General features: G+C 43.7%; 1 protein-coding gene across 1 annotated transcript in view; it reads left to right on the top strand.

The window, feature by feature from the left end:
• Positions 1-18716, top strand: part of TTC39B (tetratricopeptide repeat domain 39B) — a 171846-nt gene that overhangs the window by 67151 nt on the left and 85979 nt on the right. The window contains exon 2 of the mRNA XM_040358523.1: positions 3492-3526. Coding sequence (XP_040214457.1) covers positions 3492-3526 — 35 coding nt within the window. The remainder of the gene's footprint in view (positions 1-3491; positions 3527-18716) is intronic.

The raw sequence follows: 18716 nt of genomic DNA, 5'->3' as shown, positions 1-18716 counted from the left end.
TCTTCTTCCACCTCAAGGATATTGCCCTTTCTTCACTGTGTCCTGCCCCAAAACAGGACACTGTCAGGTCTGTCCGTCTACCTGGTAGCCACAGCAACTATTACTTAAACTAAGCTTTTTTATTATACTCCCATCAGGCCATGAAGGATGGGGGCAAATCTGATTTGGTCATACCCATCTTGGCTCCCACAAGATCTACCATCACACCCCTTTGGCTCTCCAATGGGATATCCAGCCTCTTTCTCCACCATTTCCAGATGGATCAGACAACATTTGTAGGGCCTACACCCCACACTCCTTTCCTTGCCAGGTCTGTTGGTATTCCTTGGGCTTTTGCACATCAAGTATCTGGCTCCCAGATTTAAATGCCTGCCATTTGGTCCTCTGTTTATATTCTCTAGGTTCTACCGGGTGGATGTCGAGGCCTTGGCTGATGCAAGTTTTGGCCATAAGGTGTTTCAAGCTGTCACCTTGGTGTTTTATATACATTTTTTTTTGTCATTTACAATTGGTGCCAAATAGCAGATCATTCTGACAATCAAAGCTGCAGCACTTCCTGATAGCCCAGCAAAAGACAGCAGAGTTTCTTGCTTTGGGGCACAATTTGTCTGACTGAAACTTTAGTCATTGAGTTGTCATCATCTTTCAGAAAACCGAGAGGCTTTCAGGTGTGAAAAAAAAGCCTAAAGCGCCACCTTCACAATGCAAATGGTTATGCAAAATTTCAGATGGTCTTTTAAGTTACCCTCAAGCACAGTCCTGGCTCCATCTAATTTTTGCATCCACATAATCGTATTAGAAAACAGGGTATCCAACTTTGGCTGGCCATAATGCAGTGCTCTAGGTTCAAGTTATCAATTGGTAGGCCTAGCCTTGGTTTGTGGGAGGTGTAGGTGCCTATGCCAAAATAAAAAATGGAAAAGTCAGCATATGCACTTCAACTTTAAAGGGGTTGTAATGGTAATTTTTTTTTTCCCTAAATGGCTTCATTTACCTTAGTGCAGTCCTCCTTCACTTACCTCATCCTTCGATTTTGCTTTTAAATGTCCTTATTTCTTCTGAGAAGTCCTCACTTCCTGTTCTTCCTGTAACTACACACAGTAATGCAAGGTTTTCTCCCTGGTGTGGAGTGTTGTGCCTTACCCTCCCTTGGACAACAGGAGAGTCAGAACGCCCACTAACACACAGCTCCTTTCTCTATCTGCAACGTAGAGAGTGTCCTGACTCTCCTGTTGTCCAAGGGAGGGGGCGAGCAAGACACTCCACACCGGGGAGAAAGCCTTGCTTTACTGTGTGGATTAAAAAACAGAAGAACAGGAAGTGAGGATTCTCAGAAGAAATAAGGACATTTAAAAGCAAAATGGAAGGATGAGGTAAGTGAAGGAGGACTGCACTAAGGTAAAGAAAGCTATTTAGGATTTTTTTTTTCACCTTTACAACCCCTTTAAGTAATCTCCAGGTTGTGTATCGATTGTAGGCAACGTAAAAGATATGACTTCTCAACTTTTGCTTTCCTTTCCTTATTAAAAGGGTTACTTTTGTTTATCAGGTAAAGAATATACGAGTTCGATTACTTTTTTTTTTTTTTTTTTCGCAGGTTTACTTTAAGGCCTCGTTCACACGGGTGTAAACCCATGTGAGGACCATGTTTGCCCACATGGGATGCACAAGTGTTCCATGCATAGATGTGCTGGCAGTCCTGTTTATGCTTTTTGGGGTGCAATGGCTGCACGTTTTGCAGTGAATTTTTGGAAATCAATAATTTATTTCAGTTTATTTTTTTTTTTTTACCAAGTTGCGTTTACACGTGTTGTGTTCCAATGCGTAAAAATGCAACATGCTGTACTTTTTTAAAACTTAAAATCACTGCAGTGGTGTAAACTAGGCTCATTGGAATACAGTTAAACCTCGGATTACGAGCATAATCCGTTCCAGGAGTATGCTCGTAATCCAAAGTACTCGCATATCAAAGCGAGTTTTCCCATTGAAGTAAATGGAAACGAAAATAATTTGTTCCACATTGACTTCAATGGGATGCAATACCGAATGCGGCCAGAGGTGGGGGGTGCTAGAGAGAGACAAAAAAGGCCAGAGGACGCTTCGGCTTGTTTCCTGCGCCCCCCTACCTCAGGCCAAATGAGATACTGCAGGCCTATTTTCGGCTCTGCTCGGCTTCTGCGCCCCGTACCTCAGGCCAAATGAGGTACTGCAGGCCTATTTAGCTTGAATTCTGCTTGTCTTGCGAGTCAACAAAAAAAAATTGCTCACAAATCAAAACGCTCTCAAACCAAGTTACTCTTAAACCAAGGTTCCACTGTACATTCATTTTTGCATTTGCATTCATACTGCGTTTTATGGTGCATTTAAACACCTTTAAATGCATCTGATGTAAATGAGCCCAAAGTCTGACTGCAAAGAAGCCGAACAGCTATGGTGAAGCTCTTTCCTGCTGCTTCCTTGTGTTTTTTATGCTGTAGAAGGTTACAGCTTTAGGCCTCTTTCACAATAGAGGACCAATCGGGTCCACCTGTCAGTTTTTTAGGTGGACCCGATCGAACCCTCCAGTCTCCTCTATGGAGAGGCAGCTGTCAATAAACATGTTCATTGACCACCTGTTGACATCCGATCTTGTCTGCTAAAAAACGGCAGATTGGATCAAGTGGCAGTCAGGTGTAAATGGTCAGGCGATCCGTTTACATCAGATCGCCCATAGAGGAAAGCCAGCTGTGTCTACTCTGCATAAGTGGACACAGACCAGCCTCCTGCCTTCTCATTGGGGATAAACGGACAGATTCCCTGCTGAGTAGGCAGACTTCAACGGAGCTCCCCCAATTGGAAGGGGACTAAATTGTGTCCGCTTTCAGGATGGCAGCTAGTTGATATGAACCTCTCTGAATATGTTAAATGCTCATGAATGGTTTAAAATAATTTCCAATATATACGGTGAGTAAAGGTTGCATTAGTCATTTTTAGAAGCAAAGGTTTTGATAGCAAGCTGCAGTCAAAACTGAATTGTGTCATCAAAATGTATATTTGAAACACTGTTCCAATGTAACTGATTCTATTCAGAGTGAGCAGTCATTTTGCGTATTGGTTTGTGGTGTAGAGACAGCCAACGTTTTAAGTGAAGAACACAATCTGTCCTACTCAAAGGTGTTTGCTTTCATCTTACAAATGTAGCAGTCCTCTGGTTCTATTTATTTTTCATCTTGCCTACTTATCTATTTTAGAACATACAGTCAAAAAAATACCCTAAACCATAGTTTTCCTTGTAGGGTTGTCTTTTTTTTTTTTTTTATAGACAATGATGGGGTTTTTCCACTTTACATTTTCAAAGCAGTGCATACTACATGGGCAAACACATACAAAAACTGCAGAGTAATTCATAAGCAATGTTAAAAACAGGTTTGAGAGACAACCTAATATAAACAATAAACGTTGCGTTTAAGTAAATGTATGTGTTAATAATTTACTTATTTTATTTTTTGCAGGAAAACTTTGAAGATGCCTATGAAAATATCCCAGTGTAAGTAATATCAAGGATTTGTAGCTATATATTGTATTCTGCTTGGTTATAAAAGCCCTCTTTACTTATGTTTTTACTCAAGTGCAGATAGACCATCTTTCACTTGCTGCATTTTTCTGACTTTCTATGAAAAAAAAAAAAAAAAGTTATGGTGTTTTTTTTTTTTTTTCTGCACTAAAATATGGCAAATAAATAAAAGGTTCCTTTTTTTTTTTTTTTATCAATTATGCCGTCATTACCGAATCTTATGTACCTTTTGAAGAGTGAGGGCCACTTAAGCAACTTGGTAACCAGTCGCGGGCCACAATGAGCGGACGGTGTGGATGACAGGTCACGGCTACTCTATAGGCCCTCTGATCCGCCCAGGTGAAAGGGGACGAATTCCCTTCTGTTTTTCGGGGGTAGGCGGGCATAAACGGACATCTTGTCGCTCTATATCGGTGGATTGAGGGTCCCATTTGGTCGGGCTGATTGTGTGAAAAGGGCCTAAGACTGCTTTCACACTGATGTGCTGCGGTTTACCCACCGCGCGGGTGCAGCGTAGTGCACCTGTGTCTATCCTGCGGGTTAGCTGAACTTTGCCATAGACTCCGCCTGTGGCAAAAGCCGGCGCTGTAGAGGACGCATCGACTTATGGGGCTCTGCCCCACAGCCGCTTTCTTACTCCACCACCAGCTTCATTCGCAACACTGATGCTGCGGTATGGCGGGCCGGCAACCTGCAATTTGGGCTTGCCAACCCGCCATTCCAGAGCAGGAGGTCGCGGGCCACATAGGAGGGCTCCGCGGGCCACATGTGGCCCCCGGGCCACTGGTTGGCCACCGCTGTTCTAAACCATTGTCTAGCCTACAGCACTCCTAGTAAGCCTGGCAGCAAACAATTTTTAGCATGTGGTTTGAAGCTGTGGCAGGATTCAAAACTTTCCTCATGCCACAGCAACAAAGAAGCAATTTCGTTACAGTTAAAATTCTCATGTTGGAGTAAAAAATGGATTATGAAGCTAAGAGGCCCCAAAATTAGGCACGCTAGTTCTTCTATATAATTAACTTAAAAAGTGAAGGATTCACTCTTCAATACAGCACTACAATATCTGTACAGTATAAACATCACACAATGTGACGCTATGTGAAAGTAATAAAAGCAAACCTAAAACGTATATATCTGTTTATTTTTTTGGGATAAAAAAACAAACAAAAAAAAACGGTATTTCAATCCTTTTGTATCAAGTTCATCCATAGACCATTGCGTTTCTTTGTATAAAAATTCAGTGCCAATCGACGTGTCCCTAAACAAATCCAAATGGACGACTATTTACCAGATAGTATTGGCTCTCTTTAACCAAAGATCAGCAAAATAGAACTCTAAACTTTTTATTTAGTATAGATTTTTCTTTCATGCTATGAGATCTCCTCCTTTTCTCTACAGCATTCATATCATGAGGACATGGAAAATAAGACCTTGAATAGCATAATACGCCTAGACATGTTTTTGTGTGTTTAAAAAGTTGGTATGCTCACAAACCTATTTTTCAAAGCAGATCAAGTATGATGAAGCGATGTGCAAAGCATTATCTGTTCTGTCCACCAGACTCATATTTTGATTATCTGTGTTGTGAAAATAACATGTAAAGTTCGTAATTTACATAAGACAATCATATGTGGAGTGCAGGCTCCATCTAGTGTTCTCTTTTGGTATTGCTTCAGGTATGTTTACTTACTGTGTGTGTAGGTAAGGAAGTTGTTAGTAAGCAGGGAATTCTGGGTAGAATCTTCACAGGAAGTGAACAGCCACCATGCTCTGAGAAGACACTGCAGGGAGCAGGACATGTCTTGCTCAATTTATCACCATCACCCCTTAGAGAACTTAAAAATATTTTTTTTACTATCACATCTTGTATTGTATATCGTTTTTTTCTGCTATGCATGCTGTATTGTATGCAATAGTTTATTTATTGAGTTTATTTCTGTTATTAATAATTTGAGATCAAATGAAATATGAGATCAAATGAAATATGGTATCTGATGTTTATGGGATAAGAAGGTTTAGCTGAATGTCCTTGAGACAGAACATTATCCCTTTGTTAGAAACATGGAAGTGCCATACAATTCAGAGTATATTCCACATCCCAGATAACATGGTCTTTGGCTACCTTGAGCACCATTGGTAGTCAAAATGTATAAATGGATGTTGTGCATTGTGAATTAGCATTTGTTTATTACATAGACTGGTTGCTGAGTATTGGGCAACCTCTTTCAGAGTAAAACAATAACAATAAGGCTGGAAATGTGACGGCTAATGAAATTACAATGATTTTAGAGACAGTGGCCAAGTATTAAACTTTCACGTGAAAAAGCCCTAATCTTTAAGTTCTGTATCTAGCAACAGCGCTACAATGTTTTTTAAATATTTGCCTGAAACTCAACTTTTTACCATTTTAAAAGATTTGCGCTTAGCAGAGCTTGGTGGCTCTTCCCTGATCTTACTCTTCAGGGATGTGGATAATGCATATTTTTTAAGCGACATGCTGCTCTGAGGCTACATGCTTTTACGATTTCCTGCATCGTACTGCAGCACTCTTTGCAACCGCAAAATCCAAGTGGGCACCGTCCCTTTCAATGTTGGCACAGATACACATAGTTCTATGAGGAAGAATGTATAAAAAGTAGTACCAGTCAGGAGCGTGCATGAAATGGTGACAATCCTGGCTCTTTACAGAATCCATGCACTGCAGTGCTGTCACCAGATACACTACTTCTTTGCTGCAACATTAGAGAGAAATATTTAAAATGCTCAAGCCCACACATAATTTCGGGGGGCAGTTTATATACTTGCATTTTCACTGACTTCCATACTGCAGTGGGTGAAGTCACCATCCTGCCCAGTGGCTTACTAAGTGGAGGGGCCGCCCCGGGGTGCCACACTCTGGGGGGTGTCAGGCTGGCGCCCCTCTCCGTGACTGAAGTGGTGACAGCGCATCGGGGTGACTTTAGGCAGCGGCCAATAAGAGCTGCAGGGAGACACGAGGCAGCTACAGTGGCGATACCAAGGGGGTGCGGGGTGACACCGCTGCACCATCCATCACCTCCTCTCACGGCCGCGGGCTGTCTGAGCGGCCCCGGTTAGCGGTGTTCGGCACTTCACATAGAACACCTGACATCACACAGGCACAGCCGAGTGAAGCTGCCTCCTCTCTGTTTATGTGTACAGAGGGGGAGGGGACCTTCTGTGCATGTTCCTCTGCCGTGCTGATCTGAGGTACTGAATGGGGAGGGGGTTTGCATTGAGAGGGGTCTAGACTGGGGTGTCTGCACTGAAGGGGGGGGGGGGGTGAACTGAATGGGGTCTGTGTAACATGCAGGGGGTCCAGAGCTGTGGGGGGCTGTATAATGTAAAGGAGACCAGAGGTGCAGGGTGCTGTGTAATGTAAAGGGGTCCAGTGATGCAGGGGGCTGTATAATGTAAAATGGTCCAGAGGTGCAGGGTGCTGTGTAATGTAAGGAGGTGCAGGGGGCTGTGTAATGTAAAGGGGTCCAGAGGTGCTGTGTAATGTAAAGGGGTGCAGGCGGCTGTGTAATTTTAAAGGGGTGCAGAGGTACAGGGTGCTGTGTAATGTAAAGGGGTGCTGAGGTGCACGGGGATGTGTAATGTAAAGGGGTCCAGAGGTGCAGTTGTGGAGGGGGTACACAGTAGTAACAAAGAGATATATTGAAGGATGCAGAGGTATGCAGGGGGCACAGTGGGGTGTTTTTACAATTTAACGTGGGGGGTTCCAGATATTGGATCCACTACGGGTGCTCTACAGATCCTGGTTAATGCTACATAACCCAAATGCAGTGTTTTAGTAAGGGTCAGGGGCCCACACAATAAAAAAAGTGGACCTTTATATTTTAGTGCAGGGTAAGCTTTATTTTTAAAATATTTATAATATAAATATAAATAGCGGCCATCGACTTGAAGCCCAGCCTGTGAATGCTAATTTACACCTTCTGGACATCCTTAGTGACAACAATCTATGGAGGCTACGTTAATAATGTTAAATGGAGCCAATAGCCCCACAGATGTTAGTTATGCATAGGAAAGTACAGCAAATTACATACCAATATACCTCCCATGTAAAACCGTCTCACTAACATCACATTTGCATGTATAAATAAAATATTTACGGACTACCGTATTATATATATAATATATATATATATATATATATATATATATATCTATCTCACACACAGTGCCTTGCGAAAGTATTCGGCCCCCTTGAACTTTGCGACCTTTTGCCACATTTCAGGCTTCAAACATAAAGATATAAAACAATTTTTTATTGAAGAATCAACAACAAGTGGGACACAATCATGAAGTGGAACGAAAGTTATTGGATATTTCAAACTTTTTTTAACAAATAAAAAACTGAAAAATTGGGCGTGCAAAATTATTCAACCCCCTTAAGTTAATACTTTGTAGCGTCACCTTTTGCTGCGATTACAGCTGTAAGTCGCTTGGGGTATGTCTCTATCAGTTTTGCACATCGAGAGACTGACATTTTTGCCCATTGCTCCTTGCAAAACAGCTCGAGCTCAGTGAGGTTGGATGGAGAGCGTTTGTGAACAGCAATTTTCAGTTCTTTCCACAGATTCTCGATTGGATTCAGGTCTGGACTTTGACTTGGCCATTCTAACACCTGGATATGTTTATTTGTGAACCATTCCATTGTAGATTTTGCTTTATGTTTTGGATCATTGTCTTGTTGGAAGACAAATCTCCGTCCCAGTCTCAGGTCTTTTGCAGACTCCATCAGGTTTTCTTCCAGAATGGTCCTGTATTTGGCTCCATCCATCTTCCCATCAATTTTAACTATCTTCCCTGTGCCTGCTGAAGAAAAGCAGGCCCGGGGGCCTAAGCATTTCACAGATCCAGAACCCTGCTGGCGTGGCTGTGCATTCCCCGGCCGAGATTAATCTCTGTTTTGCTGAATTTTACCGGGCCCTATATAGTTCTAGAGTGGATTATGGGGAGGACGACCTAACTCGCTACTTGGCTGGTGTCGACTTGCCGGTTCTCACTTCTACATACCGGGACAGATTAGACTCCCCCACCGCGGTGGAGGAGATCCTCCGGACACTGAAGTCTATGCAGCCTGGCAAGAGGCCAGGGCCTGATGGTATTCCTGTGGAATTCTACAAGCACTAAAGCACTATGTGGCTGAACTTGCCCCTAGACTGCAGGCCATGTTTGCCTCGTCGAAGGGTTCCGGGGGACTTCCTGACACCATGAGGGAAGCGGTCATTGTTGTGATTCCCAAGCCTGGGAAGGACCCGATGTTCTGCTCCTCATCGCCCCATCTCCCTCCTAAATGTGGATGCAAAAATACTGGTTATGGTGCTTGCCACTAGATTAAATACGTTCATAACGGCCCTGATTCACCCTGACCAGACTGGGTTCATGCCAGGCAGGGGCACCGATATAAACATTAGGAGACTCCTTACCCACATAGACAGGGCGGGCGGGGGTTCAACGGGCGTGGTGCCCTCACTCGAAGCAGAGAAGGCCTTTGATTCTGTCGAGTGGGGCTATCTTTGGAGGGCTTTGGGTTTGGTCCGGGCTTCCTGAACTGGGTGCGTATGCTATATGCCAGCCCGGTGGCTAGGATCCGTACCAATGGCTGCCTCTCGGAGGCGTTTCCACTGGGCCAGGGCACGCGACAGGGGTGCCCGATATCCCCGGGTCTATTTGCATTTGCGCTGGAACCACTGGCCATGCAGCTCAGAGCGGAGGAGGGGGTGCGTGGGATACGAATAGGCCCGATTTGAGGAGAAGCTGTCCCTGTATGCGGATGACACTCTGCTGTACTTGGCGGATGCGTCGTCCTCATTGCAGACGGCACTGGAGATGTTTAACCGATTTGGCCGCTACTCAGGGATACGCATAAACTGGGACAAATCGGTCTTGTTTCCGCTGCATCCCAGCTCCCCACGACCCACGTTAAACAACCCGCTCAAGTGGGTGGATGAGTTCACTTACCTGGGCATTAAAATTACGAGTAAGGCGGAGGACTATGTGGGAACTAATATACAGCTTTTGGGCTGCGGTGCTGGTCACGGTGCGGTGGTGGTTCTCCCAGCCCAGACAGAACCCGGCGTTGATGCTAGAAGCTGCCATCTACCATTCCTGGGGGTCTTAGGGCTAGTCCCTCCATGACGTCACTTATGCGTACTAAGGTGAGAGTTTTTGGCAGGAGGCGAGGGCAACATATAGGAAACCGAATCAAGTCTCCCCACACGCCCCCTTGTGGGGCAACCCTATGCTGCCCCACTTTGATAGTATTCCAGACCCAGGCCTAGGGGCGAAAAAGGGGATCACTAAGGTTAGACACATAGTTTTGGATGGTAGACTCCGGACCTTTCAAGAGTTGCGCAGCAGCTGCTCCTTGCCAGCCTCCTTCCAGTTTAGATTTTGGCAGCTGCAACACGCTTTTAGAGCTCAATTCCCTGAACCCTTAATCATGGAATCGGACTCCAAAGAACACCTTCTGATCTCTGATGTGATGGGGCGCCCTCTCTCTTCCCTATATCTTTACCTTACAGTGGGGCACGACACTAAACTTACTAAAACTTGGGATAGGTGGAGAGCGGATATCCTGTCTCTAGAGGAGGAGGATTGGGAGGATTGCCTTTCTACATATATCCTCTCTTTGATTGCCGCTAGGGACAGATTTGCGCAGCTTAAATTTATACACGCCACAGCGGTTGGCGCGTGTATATCCCCAGAGAGACCCCCACTGCCCGAGATGTAAACAGGAGGTAGGAACTTTTTGGCATATGGTCTGGTTCTGTCCCAAGCTCCAGCCCTATTGGGCGGCTGTAGCCTCCACTCTCAGTGATATATGCAAGATTAGGATACAGGCTGACCCGAAACTTTTACTGCTGAGTTACATGGAGGATATAGAGGGTGATAGATACTGAAAGTTGTGTTTGACATTTTCCTTATACTATGCTAGATGGGAGATTATGTTAAAATGGAGGTTGGAGGACCCCCTTACTCATGACTCCTGGGGGAGATCGGTGACCTCAGTGCTGCCATTGTATAGGCTGACCTATGAAAGTAGACAATGTCTGGGAAAATACAATAAAATATGGTCTGCTTGGTCTGACACCTGTGCGGTTTTTGACTCTCTCTTCATCTGAATGTACGGTTGAAGAAAATGTTGTGATGGCCACCCTCCCTCTTCTGACACCCCTGTGACCCCCCCCCACTCCTTTATCCTTATCCCCTTGATTACTCCCTTTTTCCCGGTCCCCTCCCTGTCCCCAGCCACTTGATGTACATGCTAATTTTTTATCCTGTGGGAACTGTTGGGGGCGGTGATGTGATTGGGCTAATATGCTGTACTGGATGTTAGGTGGAGCTATTTTCCTAGATGGTGTATGGGCGGGATCTCCCGCACACTTACGGACGTTCTGAATATGTACTTCTGAATCATCGTGTTCTGTAAACTGCTTAAGTTGTAATGCTGAATTGTCTAATAAAGAGCTTTCTCTGTTTAAAAAAAAAAGCAAAGCAGGCCCAAACCATGATGCTGCCACCACCATGTTTGACAGTGGGGATGGTGTGTTCAGGGTGATGAGCTGTGTTGCTTTTACGCCAAACCTAACGTTTTGCATTGTTGCCAAAAAGTTTGATTTTGGTTTCATCTGACCAGAGCACCTTCTTACACATGTTTGGTGTGTCTCCCAGGTGGCTTGTGGCAAACTTTAAATGACACTTTTTATGGATATCTTTAAGAAATGTCTTTCTTCTTGCCACTCTTCCATAAAGGCCAGATTTGTGCAGTATACGACTGATTGTTGTCCTATGGACAGAGTCTCCCACCTCAGCTGTAGATCTCTGCAGTTCATCCAGAGTGATCATGGGCCTCTTGGCTGCATCTCTGATCAGTCTTCTTGTATGAGCTGAAAGTTTAGAGGGACGGCCAGGTCTTCGTAGATTTGCAGTGGTCTGATACTCCTTCAATTTCAATATTATCGCTTGCACAGTGCTCCTTGGGATGTTTAAAGCTTGGGAAATCTTTTTGTATCCAAATCCGGCTTTAAACTTCTCCACAACAGTATCTCGGACCTGCCTGGTGTGTTCCTTGTTCTTCATGCTGCTCTGCGCTTTAAACGGACCTCTGAGACTATCACAGTGCAGGTGCATTTATACAGAGACTTGATTACACACAGGTGGATTCTATTTATCATCATTACTCATTTAGGTCAACATTGGATCATTCAGAGATCCTCACTGAACTTCTGGAGAGAGTTTGCTGCACTGAAAGTAAAGGGGCTGAATAATTTTGCATGCCCAATTTTTTTTATTTGTTAAAGTTTGAAATATCCAATAAATTTCGTTCCACTTCATGATTGTGTCCCAATTACAGTTTTTAAATCTTTGTTTGAAGCCTGAAATGTGGCAAAAGGTCGCAAAGTTCAAGGGGGCCGAATACTTTCGCAAGGCACTGTATATATTAGTGTGTGTGTGTGTGTGTGTGTGTGTGTGTGTGTGTGTGTGTATTCAAAACGATACACATTATATATTTGGTAATGGAAAATAATCACTAAGAAAGATAAATATTCGTTATAATACATTTTATCTAAAAAATTGATTTATTAAATTTAGTAAAGCCGTGTGCAATAGTTAAAATGACTAAATTAAAAATTACATAAAAATCAAAAAATACTTTGGTGATCGCACACCTGGATTGCCGTATATTCGTGTTGTACTAGACTACAGGAAGAAATACATATAACATATAATAAAATATATATATATATATATATATATATATATATATATATATATATATATATATATATATATATATATATATATATATATATATATATATATATATATATATATATATATATATAAAACTTGCATATAAATTCACAGAGGTAAAAACAAACATAGGATGTAGATCAAAAATTGCTTAAACTGTTGAGGTCAAATTCAACGTTCATTCCCCCTGGGGTACGAGTTTTCTCATAGTGTGCATTCATTTCAACTCTTTTTGGCTAATAGTTCTGACCTTATGACTTCCCCCTCCACAATTTATTATACTTTTCAATCCCCCAAAATTGTAGTTGGGTCGGATCCCTATTATGTACACGATCAAAATGTTTGGATACATTATGTTTCGGAAAGCCCTTAATAATGTTTTGGTCATGTTCTTTTATCCTCACCTTCAGGGCCCTTTTAGTCCTTCCTACATACTGTAGGTTTCAACTACATTGAAGTACGTATAAAACCCCCTCTGTGTGACAGCAAATAAAGTCTAACCTGTAGTTACAGTGAATATCTCCTAAACTTGCACCGTTTAGGAGATGAGTGAGTAAGTGAGTGAGATGCATGCTGTATGCAGCCGGTGACATCACCGTCGCATGCTCTTTGAAGGGACACATACCGTGCTCTCACTTTAGAGCACTGTGCTGCAGGCCCTTGTCCCGCGCGCATGCACATGAACCTGGAAGGAAGATCGGGTGAAGATGGAAGCCCTGTTAGGCCCCATGTACACTGCTGCTGTTAAACGGACGTTCAGAGGCAGTTGGACGCTTTTTTCAACTGCCCCTGAACACATTCAATGTTGTCTTATGTGACCATGTTCACAGTCTTGTTTACAGCTGTTTTTAGGCAGTTGCTTTTAACCGCCTTGCTTTGAAAGCAAAAAAATTAGGTCAGACGCCGGAGATTTCCACATTTCAGATGCTAAACGCGGTACCGGCGTTTAGCCGCCTTTTCGTTTATAGGCAGTTTTAGTTTTTGCCCATTTTTTTTAAACGCTTCCAAACACAAACGCGGCATGTAAACCCGGCAAAGCGGATGTTTTAAACGTGGTTTACGATCTGTCAAGTTTAATCATTTAGGAGCAGTTGTAAAGACGTCCCATGTACATGGAGCCTAAACTGTAACAGTGTGCCGCTGGATGGCTTCATGCTAAGGTAAGCATTTCATAATGTGCATTATGCTATTGCTTTGCAGGGTTTTTTTTTTTTTTAAGGAGTTGTAAAGGATTTTTTTTTTCACCTTAATGCAATCTATGCAGGTGAAAAAACATCTGCTGCTGCCGCCACCCCAGCCCCCGTTATACTTACCTGACCCCTAAAATTCATGGGCGGTCCCGATGTGCTCTACGCCGCTCAGCCTGGCCGCTGATTGGCTAGAGCGGATGGATTGAGAGCAGCGCAGCCATTGGCTGGGGCTGCTGTCAATCACATGCAGTGACGAGGCGTGCCGAGGGGCGGGGCCGAGTGATGCAGTGAGCGGCTATGGCCGCTCGCTGTATCACGGGAGCGCGCCCGCAATTGGTGACCACCATGCGAGCTCTCGCATGACTGTGGTTACTATTTGCGGGCGAGGACCAGAGACAGCCGCCGAGGGACCCCAGAAGACATGGATAGGGGGCACTCTGTGCAAAATGAACTGCACAGTGGAGGTAAGTATAACAGGTTTATTGTTTAAAAAAAAAAAAAATGTTTTCCTTTAGTGACCCTTTAAGGCCCCGTACACACGACCGGATCTGTCCGCTGGGATTTATCCGCGGATCAGTTCCAGCAGACAAATCCGGTCGTGTGTACGGCCTAGCGGACATTTTTTGGTGGACATTTGTCCAGCCGACCGTTTTCAAGCGGATAAAAATTTCTTAGCATGCTAAGAAATCTACCCGCTGGAAACCTGTCCGTCGGACTTATCCGGTCGTCTGTACAGACTCACCGGATAAGTCCGACCGATCCCCATCCCTCGCATGTGTCGAAGTGATTCGACGCATGCGTGGAAGTATTTACCTTCCAGGGTCGCGCACGTCGCCGCGTCGACGGCGCGGCCACGTCACCGCGTATGTTTTCTGCGGGGATTTTGATCTGATGGTGTGTACAGCCATCAGATCAAAATCCGGAGCAGAAATCTCCGAGTGAAACGGTCCGGCGGACCGTTTTCATCGGATATCCGTTCGTGTGTACAGGGCCTAAGGCTGCAGTTTACTACTGCTTTAAGGTGATTTACATTCACTTTACCTGGTGGTTTTGAGCCATTGACAGCCAGAATGTGTTTGATTCTGGGACCTGCGATGTTCCCACTAAAGCATACTTGTATGACAGGGCTCAAAATTTCAAGCCCTGAGCTACTAGCCAGGCCTCAAGAGGTACTCGCCACCAGTTGCCCCACCTAATTCATACTCTGCTCCATGCCTAATTGCGCCCCTAAACACGCCCTCGTAGATTATCTCATTATCTCATGGAATGACACTAAATGACACTAAATGTTTTATGCAGAATCAAGTTACACAATTAAATATTACCAAAAACAACTTTAACAAAATGGGACAGGGCACTGGGGGCAGACCAGAGGGACAGGGCACTGGGGGCAGACCAGAGGGACAGGGCACTAGAACTGGATCTCTTCCCCATTCTTTTGCCGTCTCCTCTACAACTCCCATCCATCCATCCTCTCTCTCCCTTTCCTATTCATCTCATCATCAGGAGCCTGTGTGTGCGGCTCCACGCTTGCATGTCCCCACTTCCCCCTTTCATTCAGGCTGGCAGTGAGGAGAGGAGCTGCAGCACAGCGGGAGGGAGTACAATCCAGCGCAGAGATCCACACAACTGCACAGCTGTTGACACCATAGCACAGCGCACATTGAGACCAGTCTGCTCACAGTGCTCAGGCTGAACTGCTGGACACCTACATAGAGCACAAACTGCACAAACTGGAGGGTGGCACTCTCATGTCAGGGCAACTTTCAGTGAGCGCTGCACTGCCTACCTGGGACACCCGGAGTGGTAATTTTCGCAATCCTCGACCTGACTTATTACTTCCTGCTCTCCAGCTAGATTGGTCGGGGGAGGGGGCAGGCTCAGAGAGGTCATACTGTTAGGTCCCATGGCTTAATGGGAATTGTAAGGAGAGCACCTGTGTACTGCTCTGCCTGTGCGCGGCTCACCAGACTACTTTTCCCGAGCATGCACCTTTCCTCTTCGGCCGTCAATCGCATCGGGACTCTAAGTGTAGGCACAGATTGAAGGGACATTGGTCATGCAGCCCTGTCATCACTCGCCCCCAGCTTAAACCCACTCGCCAAATGCTAGCAGGCGAGTGGAAATTTTGAGGGCTGTTGTATGATATTGTTGTGCATGAGAAAGGCAGCTGAACATATTGTTGGATGCAGGTTTTACCAAGCCATTATAGAATTTGCGAAACCCGTCACTGAATTTACATTTGTGTTGAAAATGTTGTATTTTACGTTTTTTCTTCAAAATTTTGCTGCCAAGTGCATGCTTAATAACATGACCACTTCCTGTCCGCGCACCGCAGATCTACTGCAGCAGGGCGACCGTTCTATGCCAGATCACGTGCTATATTTTAAGAAATAGGGAAACACTGCAGGTATTCAGAAATCCATGAGAAACTCCATTTTATCAGTTTTTCATTAGAATAGCCAGAAATGTCATGATTAGTTGATATGTGCTTTGCACATTCCTTTTCACATTTTTGCTCTTTCAGTGGTATATTGCACGGATTATTTCTTTCCAACAAAACATATATCAAAATTTAGTTTTTAACCCAAACCTCTTATATTGTGTGATCATTTCCAGGTCATTACTAGATAGCTTCATAACATATGGATGTTGAGAATTTTCATCCCAGCACTGTGGAGGACATGCCTGGATTAACCTACATTATTGTTTTTTAGACTGCATTTGCAGATACTGCAGATATTTAAGGCAGCAGCACACTGTGTGCATGTATTACGCTTGCACTGTAGCTGGAGAGTGATGGATTAGAGCTAGGCTGCATCGCAGATTGCTAAAATCTCCCAGCATCCCTCCTGAGAAGATACGAGAGAGCATCCATCCGGTGTACCAGCATCGACCTGCTGCTAATCTAGTTGACAATTCTTTAAAATGCTGTGATGGGAAGCCCCTTGCAAACCAGCTGCTACCTTTTTTGAAGTTAACGGCGTCTTCATTTTGTCTTCATGACTAATTCATAACTGCCTTATGGGTACCTTGGCATAGAAATACATCGCGTATAATACATGTGTATTTTCATAATATGCATGCCCTGTCAGTGTTGCCTGTGACCTTGGTGAGGTGGGAGATCTGAGCAAGCAGCATTTGAACTACTTTGTGGATTGCTTTCTCCTTCAAAGATCTTCAGACTTCAACCCTGTAAGTACTGCACCTGACTTTACATATATTTGCCTAGATTGCAGATGGCTTCTCCTCCTGCTGATGCACTTGTCACCTTTTTACCTTTCACCGTTTATAATTCAAATCACATTGTACCAAGACTGTGCATTTTACCATAATGTTTTTAATGAAACTTTATGTACCCTTCACAATGTCAGTGCTGTTTGACTTTGCTGCTGTACCTCCAGTCACCTATTTCCGATGTTGTGTTTTCTCTTATGTCATTAATATTTTATAAAAGGCCCCTTTCGCATGCAGTATGTTTTGAAGTGTAATTATTTTGTCAGGCTTGGTATTGTGTTGATAAAGAAAAATCATGCTTTGCAAAGCTGTGCATATATTTTACTACTACTGCGACTCAAGTCATTCGGAGCATCTGCATTTCCTCCACACCCCTTTTCCTCCCCAGTCCTCTGCAAGCATGTTTTTATCAGGGACCATTTATTACTGTGCATGTATCTACCTGTGTAGATCTGCTTGCTGGCGGGGGGATGGAAAATGTGTTTCCATTGTTGCGTATAAGAATATGACTTGCATTTATGGTGCCAAGCTAACATTAGCTTGTTTGCTGGGACAAATGCTATTTAGGTAAGCTTAAAGCTAAAAAGCATTGAGTAAATTATGACACTTTAAACTGGAGCCTGGCCAGCATTTATGTGACGCAGTGTTGGTTACAGGGACATCAGTGGCTGAGTCAGCAGATGCATCTTGTCACCTTCAGTAGTGTTCTTCAGTTGCCCATTGATGTATCTGTTTTTCACCTATCTAATCAGTAAAAATAAGAGACATCTTTCTTAGATGACTAGCATACACTTAGTGATCCTTTTTTTGTTTTGTAACTGTAGAATAGGATCACTATGTTAGGAATTATTTGCACACGCAGGCATACTAAGCTGTACAGGAAGCAGCATGCTGCTCTAGTTTTCCTGCATCAAACAGAATTCTCTGCGTGAATGTGCTTACTGCTGCTCGTGTCATTTAACCTGTACCTAGCCATTAGCTGGGCAATTCCATTTACCAGACCAGCTTTTGAGCCTAGTTCTGAGCATCATCTTGGGTCTGGCTGGTTATTTATAAAAATAAATGCAGTCTAATGGAAAAATTTGGATATTGTAAAATACAGATCTTCTCATTTCATAAATAAATCTTACCCACTGCCATTTTTATTTTTTAAAGCTGAAGTCCTAGCACACGAAACTTATTTATTTTTAATATATATATATATGTGTGTGTGTATATGTATATGTATATCTCTATCAGTAGTTACAAAGGATATAAATTCACTTTTGTGCACCAAATGCCTTTACAAACAGTTATCTTGTAAAAGTAGAAGTGACATCACCCCTGTGCTGTATGTAGCCTGGGCAGAAAGTAGAGCAGTGGGAGGGACCCAGCAGGTCTCCGACTACAGGCCCTCTGCAGAAAACTACAAGGGGCAGATACAAGACCAGTCACCCTGCGCAAGGAGAGATAGTAGCAGTGACTTGTCTTTATTACAAGAAGCTCCTGTATACAGGCAGTTTCATACTGAAATACTGCACAACACTGGAAAAAAAAACAAGATGCCAAGATTCAAGAAAATACAAATGCCTTATGTATTTAGACAATATTGGCTTATAATGGCATTCAGAGAGTTAACACTAGAAACCAATGGAGATTTTTGCTACTTCCTGAGTCGAGAATTCAAACCATAAAATAGCAATTTACAGGAGGGGGAAAGGGCGAAACCTTTGTCAGGTTTGCAGTGATATATTTGTCTCTATTTGGGAGCTTTCCCCCACTATCTAGAATTGTAATAAACCTGTGTGTGAAGGGTTGTCGCTAAGATGGTAAACAAGGGATGCATTTCCCCAACACATCCTCAGATTACAATAAAAATCTGCCAATTACTTTAACATTTCCTAAAAAAATCACACAGATGGGTGTAAGAGGCTCATCCACAATAGTCAGAATATGGGGGACGGTGTAGT

The sequence above is a fragment of the Rana temporaria genome, chromosome 1 (assembly GCF_905171775.1).
Source record: "Rana temporaria chromosome 1, aRanTem1.1, whole genome shotgun sequence".
NCBI classification, from domain to species: Eukaryota; Metazoa; Chordata; class Amphibia; order Anura; family Ranidae; genus Rana; species Rana temporaria.
Note: the sequence above shows the minus strand (reverse complement) of the source record. Positions and strands in the feature narration are given on the sequence as shown.